Source organism: Amphiura filiformis, chromosome 11 (genome assembly GCF_039555335.1).
Source record: "Amphiura filiformis chromosome 11, Afil_fr2py, whole genome shotgun sequence".
Taxonomy (NCBI): Eukaryota; Metazoa; Echinodermata; class Ophiuroidea; order Amphilepidida; family Amphiuridae; genus Amphiura; species Amphiura filiformis.
In genome coordinates, this window is record NC_092638.1 from 24,128,228 (window position 1) to 24,144,293 (window position 16,066).

The 16,066-nt window shown below is 38.1% G+C and overlaps 1 protein-coding gene across 4 annotated transcripts in view; it reads left to right on the forward strand.

Annotated features, from left to right (window-relative positions):
- LOC140164600 (steroid 17-alpha-hydroxylase/17,20 lyase-like) overlaps positions 1–11,552 on the forward strand; it is a 48,814-nt gene extending 37,262 nt beyond the window's left edge. For all 4 annotated transcript variants that reach the window (XM_072187918.1, XM_072187921.1, XM_072187919.1 and 1 more), the window contains exons 8-10: positions 9,056–9,295; positions 10,124–10,222; positions 10,951–11,552. In XM_072187918.1, coding sequence (XP_072044019.1) covers positions 9,056–9,295; positions 10,124–10,222; positions 10,951–11,213 — 602 coding nt within the window. In that variant the 3' untranslated portion in view covers positions 11,214–11,552. The remainder of the gene's footprint in view (positions 1–9,055; positions 9,296–10,123; positions 10,223–10,950) is intronic.
- Positions 11,553–16,066: the final 4,514 nt, after the last annotated feature.

The window sequence follows — 16,066 nt, forward strand, 5'->3', positions numbered from 1 at the left end:
GTCATTCGTTTCTACACATAATTGCGATAATAGCACTGCTATTATCAAAAAGTGCGAATTTCGCTATTATCAGTGTATTTTTTAGACTTAGAAGAAAATCAGTTTGGTGAAAATGGCTCTTAGACAAAATTGCGCAATTATGCATTTCACTTTACCCCACCACTCAAGTGATAATAGCGCTATTTCGCTATTTTCAAAATGGCCTTTAGACAAAATTGCGCAATTTTGCAATTTTCACTTTACCCCACCACTCAAGTGATAATAGCGCTATTTCGCTATTTTCAAAAATGGCCTTTAGACAAAATTGCGCAATTTTGCAATTTTCACTTTACCCCACCACTCAAGTGATAATAGCGCTATTTCGCTATTTTCAAAAATGGCTCTTAGACAAAATTGCGCAATTATGCAATTTTAACTTTACCCACCACTCAAGTGATAATAGCGCTATTTCGCTATTTTCAAAATGGCCTTTAGACAAAATTGCGCAATTATGCAATTTTCACTTTACCCCACCACTCAAGTGATAATAGCGCTATTTCGCGATTGTCAAAATGGCCCTTAGACAAAATTGCGCAATTATGCAATTTTCACTTTACCCCACCACTCAAGTGATAATAGCGCTATTTCGCTATTTTCAAAATGGCCTTTAGACAAAATTGCGCAATTTTGCAATTTTCACTTTACCCCACCACTCAAGTGATAATAGCGCTATTTCGCTATTTTCAAAAATGGCCCTTACACAAAATTGCGCAATTTTGCAATTTTCACTGTACCCCACCACTCAAGTGATAATAGCGCTATTTCGCTATTTTCACAAATGGCCTTTAGACAAAATTGCGCAATTTTCACTTTACCCCACCACTCAAGTGATAATAGCGCTATTTCGCTATTTTCAAAATGGCCTTTAGACAAAATTGCGCAATTTTGCAATTTTCACTTTACCCCACCACTCAAGTGATAATAGCGCTATTTCGCTATTTTCAAAAATGGCCTTTAGACAAAATTGCGCAATTTTGCAATTTTCACTTTACCCCACCACTCAAGTGATAATAGCGCTATTTCGCTATTTTCAAAATGGCCTTTAGACAAAATTGCGCAATTTTGCAATTTTCACTTTACCCCACCACTCAAGTGATAATAGCGCTATTTCGCTATTTTCAAAATGGCCTTTAGACAAAATTGCGCAATTTTGCAATTTTCACTTTACCCCACCACTCAAGTGATAATAGCGCTATTTCGCTATTTTCAAAATGGCCTTTAGACAAAATTGCGCAATTTTGCAATTTTCACTTTACCCCACCACTCAAGTGATAATAGCGCTATTTCGCTATTTTCAAAATGGCCTTTAGACAAAATTGCGCAATTTTGCAATTTTCACTTTACCCCACCACTCAAGTGATAATATAGCGCTATTTCGCTATTTTCAAAAATGGCCTTTAGACAAAATTGCGCAATTTTGCAATTTTCACTTTACCCCGCCACTCAAGTGATAATAGCGCTATTTCGCTATTTTCAAAAATGGCCTTTAGACAAAATTGCGCAATTATGCAATTTTCACTTTACCCCACCACTCACGTGATAATAGCGCTATTTCGCTATTTTCAAAAAGGCCTTTAGACAAAATTGCGCAATTTTGCAATTTTCACTTTACCCCCCCACTCAAGTGATAATAGCGCTATTTCGCTATTTTCAAAATGGCCTTTAGACAAAATTGCGCAATTTTGCAATTTTCACTTTACCCCACCACTCAAGTGATAATAGCGCTATTTCGCTATTTTCAAAATGGCCTTTAGACAAAATTGCGCAATTATGCAATTTTCACTTTACCCCACCACTCAAGTGATAATAGCGCTATTTCGCTATTTTCAAAAATGGCCTTTAGACAAAATTGCGCAATTTTGAATTTTTCACATTACCGCACCACTCAAGTGATAATAGCGCTATTCCGCTATTTTCAAAAGTCGAAAATGCGTATCTGTCTGACCTAACACGTAGCGGAATCGAAATGCGTAAACATTAGACGTAACAGTTCTGCACCCTTGCGATGGTCCAGAATTTCGAATCGGCAATAAAAATATCCGATCTTTCCGATCAAAAACACAAAGTTACAAGTTTAAACATACTATTGTATTGACAAAATACAATATTGCCAAACAATATAGAATAGAACTTTGCACGTTAAGTTGTCACATTATTGCAGGAAATACGGTTACCAAACATTGGGAAAGTTCGCAATGCAATTCCCATTCGAACGTGTGGGAAACTGAAAGTGCATTATAATAAGACAGGCTATCTTTTGATTCGCGTGGTAGACACTTGTAAGGGTAACAGTAAGGAATGTGTGTTATTTGTGGGGGGAGGTATATATTTTGACAAGGAAAATGGGGGACGGCATACAATTGTGGATGAGCAAAATGTCAAAATTCAAAGGATTACCACAGATAGTGTTTGTATTTCCTGAGTATAATTAACACACTAGCCTATTTGTGGTAATGTTATGACTTGCTACATTTTGGTCATTCACAATTTTTATGCCCCCGCCCCTATTATTCTTCCCACAATATGAGGGCCCCCTGGTGGACCCCTTTCCGAAACACTTAACATCGAAAAAGGAATTAAACCCCAAATGTAGAAGTAGACCTACCGTTTGGGCGGGGGGTATATATTTTGGCAAAGGGAATGGGGGGGCATAACATTGTGGATGTCAGAATTCAAAGGATTACCACACATAGTGTGTTTATTTACTGAGTATAATAAACACACTAGCCTATATGTGGTAATGTTATGACTTTTCATTCACAATTTCTATGAACCCAACGATACACCTTTCGCCTTCTTTTGTTAAAGGGGCGGGGGGGGGGGGGTTGAGGTTGAGAATCACGCCAATACCATGTGACCATGTGGCATAAAATTGTGGATGACCAAAATATAAAAATTCGAAGGATTACCACAGGTAGTGTGTTTATTTTGTGTGTCAATCACAATGTTTATCCCCCCCCCCCCCTATTATTCTTCCCACAATATGAGGGGCCCCCTGGTGGCCCCCCTTTCCAAAAAGACTTAACATCAAAATAGGAAAGTTTGGGTCATAGGGTCTACAAGATTTATGATCCCCCTATTTGTCTTGCCAAAAATTTCAGACCCCCTGGTTGACCTACTTCCGATATCATGATTTAATGAAACACCCCTAGGCTATAAATAAAGATATACTGTAAGCAAAACGTTAAGAAAGTAGGCGCCAATACCCGTCAACCCAATTTCGCGAACAAGTAAATGGTAGATTATCGCGTCCGACCACTGCTGCATTGGCGTTAATCAGATGGTGCTCCTAATTAAAAAGGAATAAGAATTAATGGCCCCTTCCATAGAAGACAAACATGTCGCGATTTGTATAGTCGCATCCATTTGCATGAAAAGTGCGATGATCTGTCTGAAGGTAGACTGTTAAACGATATCGCAAGTGTGTGTTATTTCAATATAATTAGGATAAAGAGAGTGGAATATCGAGTGTCGCAAATGTTAATATTAAGGTGGGTGCGACTCTGTCTTAGATTTACAGGGATCGATCTATACGATGATTATTTTCGGCAGGTTGACATTTAAAATACACGTAACCGATGCACCACGCATTTGAATAGCAGAGCGGTACTGCACAGTGCCGCTTGTTACCTGTCCATGATGATGATTATTATGATACTTATAGACGTACATCATCATTCATGAAAATGGCAAATGCACTAATGCTGCCGATATTCGGCTGTTCCATCTTGCGACCTCGCACACGAAGAGGACACTTACCATTGTTATTGCACTCAATGGGAGAAATCACAAAACATGACATAAAAGAAAGGTATTTGGATACAAAACATGCAAAAGTTGTATTTATGACCAGGAAATTGACTTGATTTCCCAGTGAACTAATTTTGCAATAACATACACGCAGCAGCCCAAAAGTTTCGAGAACATGCTGCAAGTGGGACCGAAACGGAACATGCTCCAAGTCATGGATTAAACGGAATAATTACCAAAGACAAGGCAAATGAGTGGTATTTTTTGTTTTGAAAAAAATGACTTTCAACTGAAAGGCCCTGTACAAAGCATTAGGGATTTTGCAATGTCCCCTTTCAGAACCGTGACAAGTGGGTAAATGCAATAGATGGAAAAACCCGTTCGGCTGCTGCATGTATATTATTAAGAAAAATAGAAACACATTTTGGCCGTAAATCCCCAGATGTGAAGGAAATGCGTAACCATCAGACCTAACACGTCAGACCTAAGAGTTCACACTTTCTTACTTGCCCTGCGGGGCTCTTCCGTTTTGGTCCCACTTGGAGCACGTTCTCGAAACGTTTCCGCTGCTGCGTGTATGTTATTAAAGAAATGAGCAGTTCAGTTTCTTTCTTACCCTGCGGGCTCTTCCGTTCTGGTCCCACTGGGAGTATGTTCTCGAAACGTTTGGGCTGCTGCGTGTATGCGTAAACGTTGAACAGTAGAATGAAGAGGTAAAGTGAAATTCTCAAAATTTCTCAATAACAGTTCGCACTTAAACTGCATAAACATCAATTTCTTAAGAAAGACCTAACACATCAGACCTAACAGTTCACACTTCCTTACTTGATTTGCGGGGCTCTTCCGTTGTGGTCCCACTGGGAGCATGTTCTCGAAACGTTTGGGCTGCTGCGTGCATGTTATTAAAAAATTAGCAGTTCACAGTTTCTTTCTTGCCCTGCGGGGTTCTCCCGTTCTGGTCCCACTTGGAGCATGTTCTCGAAACGTTTGGGCTGCTGCGTGTATGTTATGCTAAAAATTAGCAGTTCACAGTTTATTTCTTGCTCTGCGGGGCCCTTCCGTTCTGGTCCCACTTGGAGCAAATAGAAACACATTTTGGCCGTAAATCCCCAGATGTGAAGGAAATGCGTAACCATCAGACCTAACACGTCAGACCTAAGAGTTCACACTTTCTTACTTGCCCTGCGGGGCTCTTCCGTTTTGGTCCCACTTGGAGCACGTTCTCGAAACGTTTCCACTGCTGCGTGTATGTTATTAAAGAAATGAGCAGTTCAGTTTCTTTCTTACCCTGCGGGGCCCTTCCGTTCTGGTCCCACTTGGAGCATGTTCCCGAAACGTTTGGGCTGCTGGGTGTATGTTATTAAGGAAATTGGAATCTGGAAATTGCAAAATGTAGGGCAAAATTGCGCCATTTTGTGGAAATAGCGGAATAGCGCAATTATCACTTGAATGAGGAGGTAAAGTGAAAATCTGAAAATTGTGTCATTTAGCGCAAAATTGCGCAATTTTTTTGAAAATAGCGGAATAGCGCAATTATCACTTCAATAAAGAGGTAAAGTGAAAATTTGAAAATTGCGCAATTTAGCGCAAAATTGCGCAATTTTTTGAAAATAGCGGAATAGCGCAATTATCACTTGAATGAAGAGGTAAAGTGAAAATCTGGAAATTTGAAAATTGCGCAATTTAGCGCAAAATTGCGCAATTTTGTTGAAAATAGCGGAATAGCGCAATTATCACTTCAATGAAGAGGTAAAGTGAAAATCTGAAAATTGCGCAATTTAATTGCGCAATTTAGCGCAAAATTGCGCAATTTTTTGAAAATAGCGGAATAGCGCAATTATCACTTGAATGAAGAGGTAAAGTGAAAATCTGGAAATTTGAAAATTGCGCAAATTAGCGCAAAATTGCGCAATTTTGTTGAAAATAGCGGAATAGCGCAATTATCACTTGAATGAAGAGGTAAAGTGAAAATCTGGAAATGTGAAAATTGCGGAATTTAGCGCAAAATTGCGCAATTTTTTTGAAAATAGCGGAATAGCGCAATTATCACATCAATGAAGAGGTAAAGTGAGCATCTGAAAATTGCGCAATTTAGCGCAAAATTGCGTAATTTGGTTGAAAATAGCGGAATAGCGCAATTATCACTTCAATGAAGAGGTAAAGTGAAAATCTGAAAATTGCGCAATTTAGCGCAAAATTGCGCAATTTTGATGAAAATAGCGGAATAGCGCAATTATCACTTGCATTTTGTGAAAGTTTCATAATTGCAATGTTGACTTCATAATTGCGCTAATTTCAAAATGGGGTTGATAATTGCGCTAATTTGAACAAGTTATTATCATAATTGCACTATTTTCATCATGGATGTCCAACAAGTTTTAACTATAAATTAGCCCTTGATAGAGGGCAAAGCTTGAAGGATTAGGGAAATTATAACCACGAACCGCGAAAGTTGCCTTAACAAACAATATAAGTCAACATGGTAAGATAAGTTATACCAAGTAATAGTAATTGTTGACACCGTATAATTTAAATTATTGAAAAGCATCCTCGGGATGTAGAGGAGGGGGCGGCCCGAAATTAAAGGGAAAATTAAATCTCAAAAGACCGCCGACAACCGCCGCTCAATAGTGATATCCAACTAGATTGCCCCGCAGGGCTACAAAGAACCACAAACCGCGAAATTTGGATATCTAGCTAGATTGCCCCGCAGGACTCAGGAACCACAAATCTTGAAATATGGTTATCCTACAAATTAAAACGAAAAACCGCCAACAACTGCCGCTCAATAGAAATATCCAACTAGATTGCCCCGCATGGCTATAAAGAACAACACACCGCGAAATATGGATGTCCAACAAGTTTAAACTATAAATTAGCCCTCGATAGAGGGCAAGGCTTGAAGGATAAGGAAAATTATAACCACGAACCGCGAAAGACCTCCAACAACCACCTCAATAGAGATATCCAACTAGATTGCCTGCAGGGCTACAAAGAACCACAAACGGCGAAATTTGGAAATCCAACTATATTGCCCTGCAGGGGCTACAAAGAACCACACACCGCGAAATATGGATATCCAACAAGCTTAAACAATAAATTAGCCCCGATAGAGGACAGGGCTTGAAGAATAAAGGAATACCACGAACCGCGAAAGACCGCCAACAACCGCCGCTGAATAGAGATATCCAACTAGATTGCCTGCAGGGCTACAAAGAACCACAAACGGCGAAATTTGGATATCCAACTAGATTGCCCCAGGGCTACAAAGAACCACGTACATTTTAGTTATATAGCTACATATACTCGTATTTTTTATTGTCATAAATCAAGGATAATATTATTCAAACTTCTATTTTCGCTTTATTCGTCTTATGGAGTACTTCGTAACCGGATGACTTTTCAAGCTTGGAGCTACTCGGCTTCATTCATAAAAAGAAAGGAAATCTACCAAAAAAACGTTGACAACGTAAAGAAAGCAGCAAGTTTAAAAAGCCCCACCTCGGCTCACTTTTTGAAACTTGGTCCCATTTGTAAAAGATACTGATTTAAACTTTGTCATAATTATCAACTTAAAACATTTCCAGAAGTGTTATGAATCTTTAATGTGCCGATGCGATATATTACTTAAAAGTTGTTAGCATTCTGGAACGATCAGAAAGGTTATTATGTTGTTCTTGGCCAATATCCTATATATGTTTTGTTTTATAATAATTATGAAGTTCATGATCAATGATTGAATTAAACGAATAACAAGTAGGCATGTTAATGGCAATGATGCTAAAAAACACCGATTTGCTGTTGATATTCAAAATGGGACCAAGTTTCAAAAAGTGAGCCGAGGTGGGGGCTTTTTAAACTTGCTGCTTTCTTTACGTTGTCAACGTTTTTTGGTAGATTGTTCTTCACTGCCAATGCCATAATTGCTTTTTATAGTCTGGTACAACTGTTATATTATGTTTGACATATTTAATCAGTGGCGTAGATTTCTTTTTGACATGGGGGGGGGGGGGATGGAGTTGGAAAAAAATTGAAGTATAGTCAATCGAGCGACAATATATGGCAATTATGGTACAATTGCGCGCTAAGTGCTCTAAAAATTTTGGTATTTTGAAGCTAAACTGATGAAATATGGTGTAAACTGATGAAATATGGTGTAAAAGTAGAATAAATGCGCGCGAAGCGCGTGAAAATTTGCACTTTTGGGGCTAAAATGGGCAAATATGAGGTTAATTTGATCAGAAACCCATTATCAGGCATCGACATGGGGGATGACTGTATGGACCATCCCTGGCAAAATATTGGGGGGTAAATCCCCATCCTCCGGGGATCTACGCCTATGCATGATATTTTTGGATTTTAGTATATTTTGATGTTTTTCATAGTGCAATAGTATTTTGGTTAAATTAATATTTTGCGTGCAATAATATGACAGAGTGCTTTTCTGATCTAATACTTTTTTCCCTATAGATGCAATTTTTGATGTCTTTTAAAAGTTTTCTTGAAGTGTTTAATATTTATATGTATGTTCAAATTGTAATTTTACATGTAATTTGGCCGTTTGGCCACGATATGTGTAAAATAAAATACCGATATCAAATATAATAATAGCTGATTTCTCTACTAAGTAGAGAAATTACAGATTCATGTAAAATAACTTACTTTGTCTTTAATACAGGGCTTAAGGTTTGCACATCGAAACTAACAAAGATACTGGACAAGGTGCTAAAATCTAAATTTGGCTGATTCATGGATTTCTACATTCTCCGGATGAAATCACTGAACAGGCTTTTTACAGCCCTACATACATGTAGGCCTACTACGCATCAGTCATATTCACCATAGACCCTAGAAAATAACGCCACTGAGCTATATGGAAGTCCCCCCGGACAAGACAAATTTCAATACCATTTAAAGTTAGAAGTACTTGCCCACTGAAGCATGATTAATAGCTGCTAGTATTGCATAATATTATTACTATAGTCTGGTCAGTACTAAAATCGCAGAGTGATTTAAAAATATTACTATAGTCTGGTCAGTACTAAAAGCGCAGAGTGACTTTATTTATTGCATTTTTAATTAAAAGAACCACTTTTTAGGTAAGTTACACAGCTGAAGTTGTGATAGTATTGAGATACAACAATATCATGGTATAAACAAGAATATGTTCCTTTGGTAAAAATTTCTATAGTCTCTACCCTTAACATTAAATTTCCATTATTTGTACACTAATGTATGTCATACTTGTGTTTATTTACAATCAAAGCTGGAACAGATACAACTATCGTTACACTCCACTGGACACTGGCTATTATGGCAGAATATCCTGACATACAAAAGAAGGTGGCCATGGAAATCGACGAGGTCGTAGGTCATGAGAGACCGTCCTCTTTAGAGGATAGAGGGCGCCTACCATACACAGAAGCAACAATGATGGAAGTTTTACGCTTCAGTTCTATCGCTCCAATGGGTGTGCCGCACGCAACAACATGTGATGTTATGTTGGGTAAATATCAGATCATGTTTGTGAGTGGGGGGGGGGGTGTGGGTCAGACATATCAAACCGACATTCCCACAGTGAAAGTATTTATTTCTATTTTTTCTATTTCACCTAAACATTAAAATATAGTATATTTATAGTTTACATATTCTATGGTATCAAACAAAATAACACGGAATAAATTGTAAAACTAAAACAACATCAACTGCATAACTAAGACACGAATCTTGTACAGTGCCTGATACCCGGTTCCGGCACTTCGTACGTGTATCCGCGGGTACTCATGCTCGTCGGAAATTTCGCGAAATTAGGGGGTACTTGCAGATAAAGAAACGCGATTCGCGAAATACAATAAAAAGGGAAGGGGTAATTTTTCATACACTTGTTCACAAAATTAAAATGGGTGCTCTTTATTCACCAATCACATGTAAATCATCGTAGTTTCATCGTTTCATTTACGAATCCCAGTTTCATTATTGGCGCACATTACATTAGATCACATAAATTATACGATGCATACAACCGCGAGTGCCATGCATTAATTTGTGCGTTTCCATCAAAAAAGGGTATATTAAAAATATTGTTCACGTTTTAGCGAAAAAAGGGCCATTGTAGAGGGCAAAAATCGCTAAAAATAGGGGTGTTTATATCCTGAAAAGTTCGCGAAATGATATTCAGAAGGGAGTGTTTTCAAAGTTCGCCGACGAGCATGAGTACCCGCGGAAGAGTGTCGGAACCTGGACCTAATATTAGCACTTTAGCAGGGAGACTAGATTGGTCCAGAATTATAAAGAAGCCTCAGCTGCCTGTTCACTTTTATGAATATATTTTCAGGTGACTTTCAAATTCCAAAGGACACCGTTGTTTCCATTAACCATTATGCGCTACATTTTGATGAAGATATTTGGGATGAACCGAAACTCTTTAAACCAGGTATGTCACAGATACATTCATAAATATATTGTATATGCTGTATCGAAGATCATTCGACCATGCAACAAATATATAATTTAGTAGGCATAGAAGTGAAATTGAAAATAAAATGGCAAAATTTGGAAAACACACTGGTCAAAATCATGTGGTGAACGCCACGAATTCGTTAAATTCAGTTGGTTTCCGTTGTCAACCGTGTACTAGTAATTGAATGGGATTATTTTGAAACTTTAAAACGCTTAAAATATCACACACAAGTAGGTATATGTTAATAAATAAAATTATACAAGCTGAAACCGTTGGGGTTCGATATTGAACCCCACAAAACTAACCGAGTGTATGGAAAATTGAATATCCGCACGCTTTATTGATCAACATCAAGTCCGAATTCTAATGTGTATTATTGTCCATAACACAACAATGCTCTGTTTTCGTAATCGGACCTATCAGGTAGAATAAGTGCTCTTTCTTGGTAATGTAATTATAAAATTACATTAAATCACAATGCAGAAGTCGATTTCACACCTGTTTTAGTTTCTTTATTTGAAGTTTTCTAAAGATCTCTCCCGTGATCTTTCATGTACTGTTTCATCTTTCATGCACATGATGAACATCAAATGACGTGTGTATGCTGTGTTCATACTTTGCGTGGTATACCTAATAGTAAAGTAGTATACAGCATGATTATAATGAGTTTGGCTGATTTTTAATAACCTCATCTTTAACAGAGCACTTCTTGGACGATTCTGGTTCAGTACGTCAGCATCCAAATAGTTTCTTACCATTCTCAGTCGGAAGAAGGTCATGTCTTGGAGAATCTTTGGCAAAAGCGGAATTGTTCCTGATTTTTACCTGGTTCCTGCAAAACTACGAGATCTCAAAAGCACCTGGAGAGAATGGGGACTCCTTGTTGGGACGCATTAAGTCAGGGTCAAGTTTTCTACGGGAGTTGGACTCCTATGAGATCATCATGAAGAGACGTACATATTAAATGCCCTGAGCCTACGGGTGCCTCCCTAACCTTTTTCTTGTGTATGAAACTTTCATCAAATGTAATGACTTCGGTGATGCAATTTTACTTGCTGTATTGGCACAAGGCGCATATTCCTGATTATTTGCGTATTTTCGGACTTTCATTAAGGGATCTAAAATGAGCGTTTATTGTGTTTCGACAGTATTTTTGTGGGACATGGGAGCACCTCAGACCTATCGAATTGCATTCTGAATACGAAGCATGTCTTTCTGATATCAAATAATTTTCATTTTTGAAAATCACAATATAATACAAATTTTATGACAAATTATAAAAATTTGATATTTTTCAAATTTTTGATATATAACAGTCCTCGAAGTAAATTATATAAATCTAATGACATATTCTTAAAGTGTATGTAGCAGGAGAAAAAAGCCGACGGTCAATTGAAAATTTTGACCTTTCATATTTCCCAAAAAGACCTAATTTTTTTTGGTGTTTTGGGGAAAAAAATCCATATCTTCAATACGAAAGGTAAAAATTTTCAATTGATCGTCGGCTTTTCATCCCACCTACATACACTTTAAGTATAAATCATCAGATTTATAAAGTTTACTTCAAGTACTGTTAAATATCAAAAATATCAATTTTAATGATTTGCCATAAAATGTGTATTAAATTGCGAATTTCAAAAATCAAAATTATTTGATATCAGAAGGACATTCTTCGTATTCAGAATGCAATTCGATATGTCTGATGTGCTCTAATGTCCCACAATAAATACTGTCCAAACGTTCATACCCCAGCCCTTAATGAAACCCAAATTATTCCTTTTGTTAATTAAATTGACGCTAATTGCATATTAAATTGTCCCATCACTTCTCTTCCAAGTTATTGTGGATGCGTCTGCATTTGTGGTATGCATTATGCAGCGGAAAGTAGACGCATTTCTGCAATGAGGACGGAGAGATGCAGCGATGTATGTGAGACGCACTTTTGCGTCACCAGCGTGGGCCAGCCAATCGCTGCGCAACTTCACTTATGATTGGAGCTTGTTGAGTTGACATGTACATTTGTTTCTGTGCAAAGATCGCTTGACCATTTGTTTAGTGACATGACTTTCAATATAAAGCGGCAGTCTCTGTATGGTTAGAATTCGTGTTTTATTAATAAATCGTGTTATTTTGTGGTTGTACTTCCATTGTCGTTTTGCTCCATGTTTTCCGTTCTCTGTGTTATTTATCTGGAAAATCACGCATCATCCATATACCAAATCCTGAGAAAATCATTATAATATTAATTAAATGGGCGTATTATTGGCTAATCGTATTCGTACTATATTATTTTGTGTACAGATATTTTTACCGGTTGTTTGGAGACACGCACAGCGTCATTATCCCTATATCTCTGTGAGAAATAGCCATGATAGTAGGCGAATTCACTAGTTCTCCCACGCATGGCAAATTTGTTCCACCGTGTTTATAGTTTCCAGATAGGGGCTTGCGACTCAGGCTAAGCACACCACCAGTACGATATATATATACGTTTCTTTCCCACTGCGAATGTGCCGCTGCCATTCATCAGCTGAAATGACTCAATTTTACGATCCGCGCAGGCTAATTACTCATCTATAACGTTGCCAAATTAAGAAATTTCCATTTTGTCAGTTTTTGTATTCAAAGCACAGAATGGAAGTTCAAGCACAGACAGGAGCTTTGCCATATTCTTTCAACATATATATTCAACTGCAAGTCAATCAATAGGGTTTTACAAATACCAAAAATAACGGGATATATTCAAAGACTTGAGATATAATCATAATATTGAATATCTATAGTAAATACACAACCATACTTGAAGTCTTCTTTAATTATAGCTAGGAATAAATACCAGCAATGATTTCAAGTGGCGGTCACGCAATTCATCTCAATGCAACTATGTTCTTTAGTTAGGAATGTGCTCTCACTGAGTTTTCTATACAGATATTGAAACACTATTATAAATAAAAGCTTTATTGTCCGACGTTGAACAATAGGATTTTGCCTGGATATTTTGAAAGACAAGTCATAGCTGAATTTATTACACCGCTGAGCTACAGCGATATGGTTTTAGCCAATGAGATAGAACTCCGGGAAAAACGAGCTACCTTATTGGTCAAATACCAATCGCTCTTCGAGCGCGGAGTATAAATTCAGCTTATTTTGTATTGTTTCCACCTTTGTGTCCTCACGTGTACCTAAAAGTATAATTATTATATAAGCATGTTGGCCTAGAAATGAAAGAAAATGCAGGTATGGACAAAGGTCACCCAATAGCATCGGAACCATTTTAGTCAATTTATGTCTTCTATGCAGATATAATGTATGTACAGGTTTTCGCGGTACTGAATCCTGATTACCTAGCTGGGGGGGGGGTTTACACCCCCCAGCTAGGCACTGTAATGCTCTCCGATTCTTCTTTCTTTCTTTACCTAGCTGGGGGGTTTACAACCCCCCAGCTAGGTACTGTTTTTCTATCCGATTCCTCTTTAGTCCAGCCGAGCAACGGCTGGACTCTTGCATCCCAGCGGTTTCTGCTTCTTTCTTTCTTTCTGTCAACATTTGACATAATTGGCTCTAGCTCCCTAATTATTTGACCGATTCTAATCAAACTTGGGCAAAGGCTCCACTACCCCAGCCTTTACATTTGACATGACCCATTTGGGGTCAAAAGTCACGCATGAGTAATTTGGGCGAAAAATGCGATTTTTACCAAAAATGCTTCTTCTTTTACAGATTACATGGTAGCACAATGAGACTTGGTCATCGGCATCGACTATAGTTGGGGTCTATGGGGTAAACACAGATTTGGGGTCAAAGGTCATTAAGGGATTTTTTCTGCACATAACCAAATACTTTCAAAATGCTTCTTTTTCTACAGATTACATAGTACAGAGATGAGATTGACACATATGCACTGACATTAGCTGGTGTCTATATGGTAAACACGAATTTTGAGTTCAAGGTCATTAAGGGGTAAAATAGGGTTGATTACTGAAAATCACCTTAAAGTTCACTTTTTCCTGCATATTAAGTGCTGTGATCATCAGAATAATGCCAAAATGACTATAGCAGTGGGTGCATATAGGGTTATAATCAGATTTGGCTTAAACATGGGGAGGGGTCTGTTTTAGGGTCAAAAGGGGTAAAATTTTGAAATTTGCCCAATTCAAATGAAAATTAGTATATGTTATCACGGTCGGATTCAAAATATGATGGAGGTCATTTCAAGGTCATCAGAGGTCAACCAAAGGTCAAAATGGATCAAATTCCAAAATTTGTCCAATTTAAATCTAAATTAGAATATGCAATATTGATATGATTTAAAACAAAATGGAGGTCATTTCAAGGTCATCAGAGGTCACCAAAGGTCAAATTATTTTATTAGGTAGATTGTTATCAAACGTAATGCCAACATTTTTCACGAAAAGGCAATTGTGTTCCAAATCTTTTCAAGGTCATAAGAGGTCACTTCAAGGTCACGGCTGGACTTCGCAGCCTTCTGAGGATGCAATATATCTAGTTCTTTCTTTCTTTCTGGCAACAAACTTCAAAATGCTTCTCCTCCTACATGTTACACCCTACAATTACGTAACTTGCACATATGTATCGCCTATATCCAGTGCCCATATGGTGCAAACAGAATTGGGATCAAAGGTCATTAAAGGGGCATTTTCGGTATATAACCAAATATCTTCAAAATGCTTCTTCTGCCACATATTATATAGCACAATGACGTTACTTACACATGTGCATCGGCTTTACCCAGTACCCATACCTTGCACACAGAATTGGGGTCAAAGGTCATTAAGGGGGTAAAATCTTACAATTATATTATCTGGACATCTGTAAGGAGTATGGGGCTCAAACTCGATGCAATAAATCTCATGACCAAGGGGAACATTTTGCGGGGGTCAGGTCAAAGGTCATGCAGAGGTCAAATTTTAGAAACGCATTTCCTGGACATCTGCAAGGGGTACGGGGCTCAAACTTAGTGACAACAAACTTAATGATCAGGGGAACATGTTGAAACACTTTGCAGGGGTCAGGTCAAAGGTTATCTGGGGTCAAATCTTTATAACTTCATTTTCTGGATATCTGCAAGGGGTATGGGGCTCAAACTCAGTGACAACAAATCTCATGACCAGGGGAACATTTTGCAGGGGTCAGGTCAAAGGTCATGTAGAGGTCAAAGTTTCTAAATGCATTTTCTGGACATCTGTTAGGGGTACGGGGCTCAAACTCCACAACAACAAACTTACTGACCTGGGGAACATTTTGGAACACTGTGCAAGGGTCATGTCAAAGGTCATCTGGGGTCAAATCGTAGAATTTCATTTTCTGGATATCTGTAAGAGGTACGGGGCTCAAACATGGTGACAACAAACCTCAAGACCAGGGGAACATTATGGAACATCATGCATAGGTCAGGTCAAAGGTCATCTGGGGTCAAATCTTAGAATTGAATGTATTGGACATCTGTTAGGAGTACGGGACTCAAACTCGGTGAAAACAAACCCCATGACCAGGGGAGCATTTTTGGAACATTTTGTAGGGGTCAGATACCTCCACAACACCAACATGCCCCAGCTAGGTTTGTGGTCTATGACCACCATTTGCCACTAGTTCTTTCTTTCTTCTGGCAACAAAAATTTCAAAATGCTTCTCCTCCTACATGTTACACCCTACAATTACGTAACTTGCACATATGCATCGGCTATATCCAGTGCCCATATGGTGCAAACAGAATTGGGATCAAAGGTCATTAAAGGGGCATTTTCGGTATATAACCAAATACCTTCAAAATGCTTCTTCTGCCACATACTAAGTATT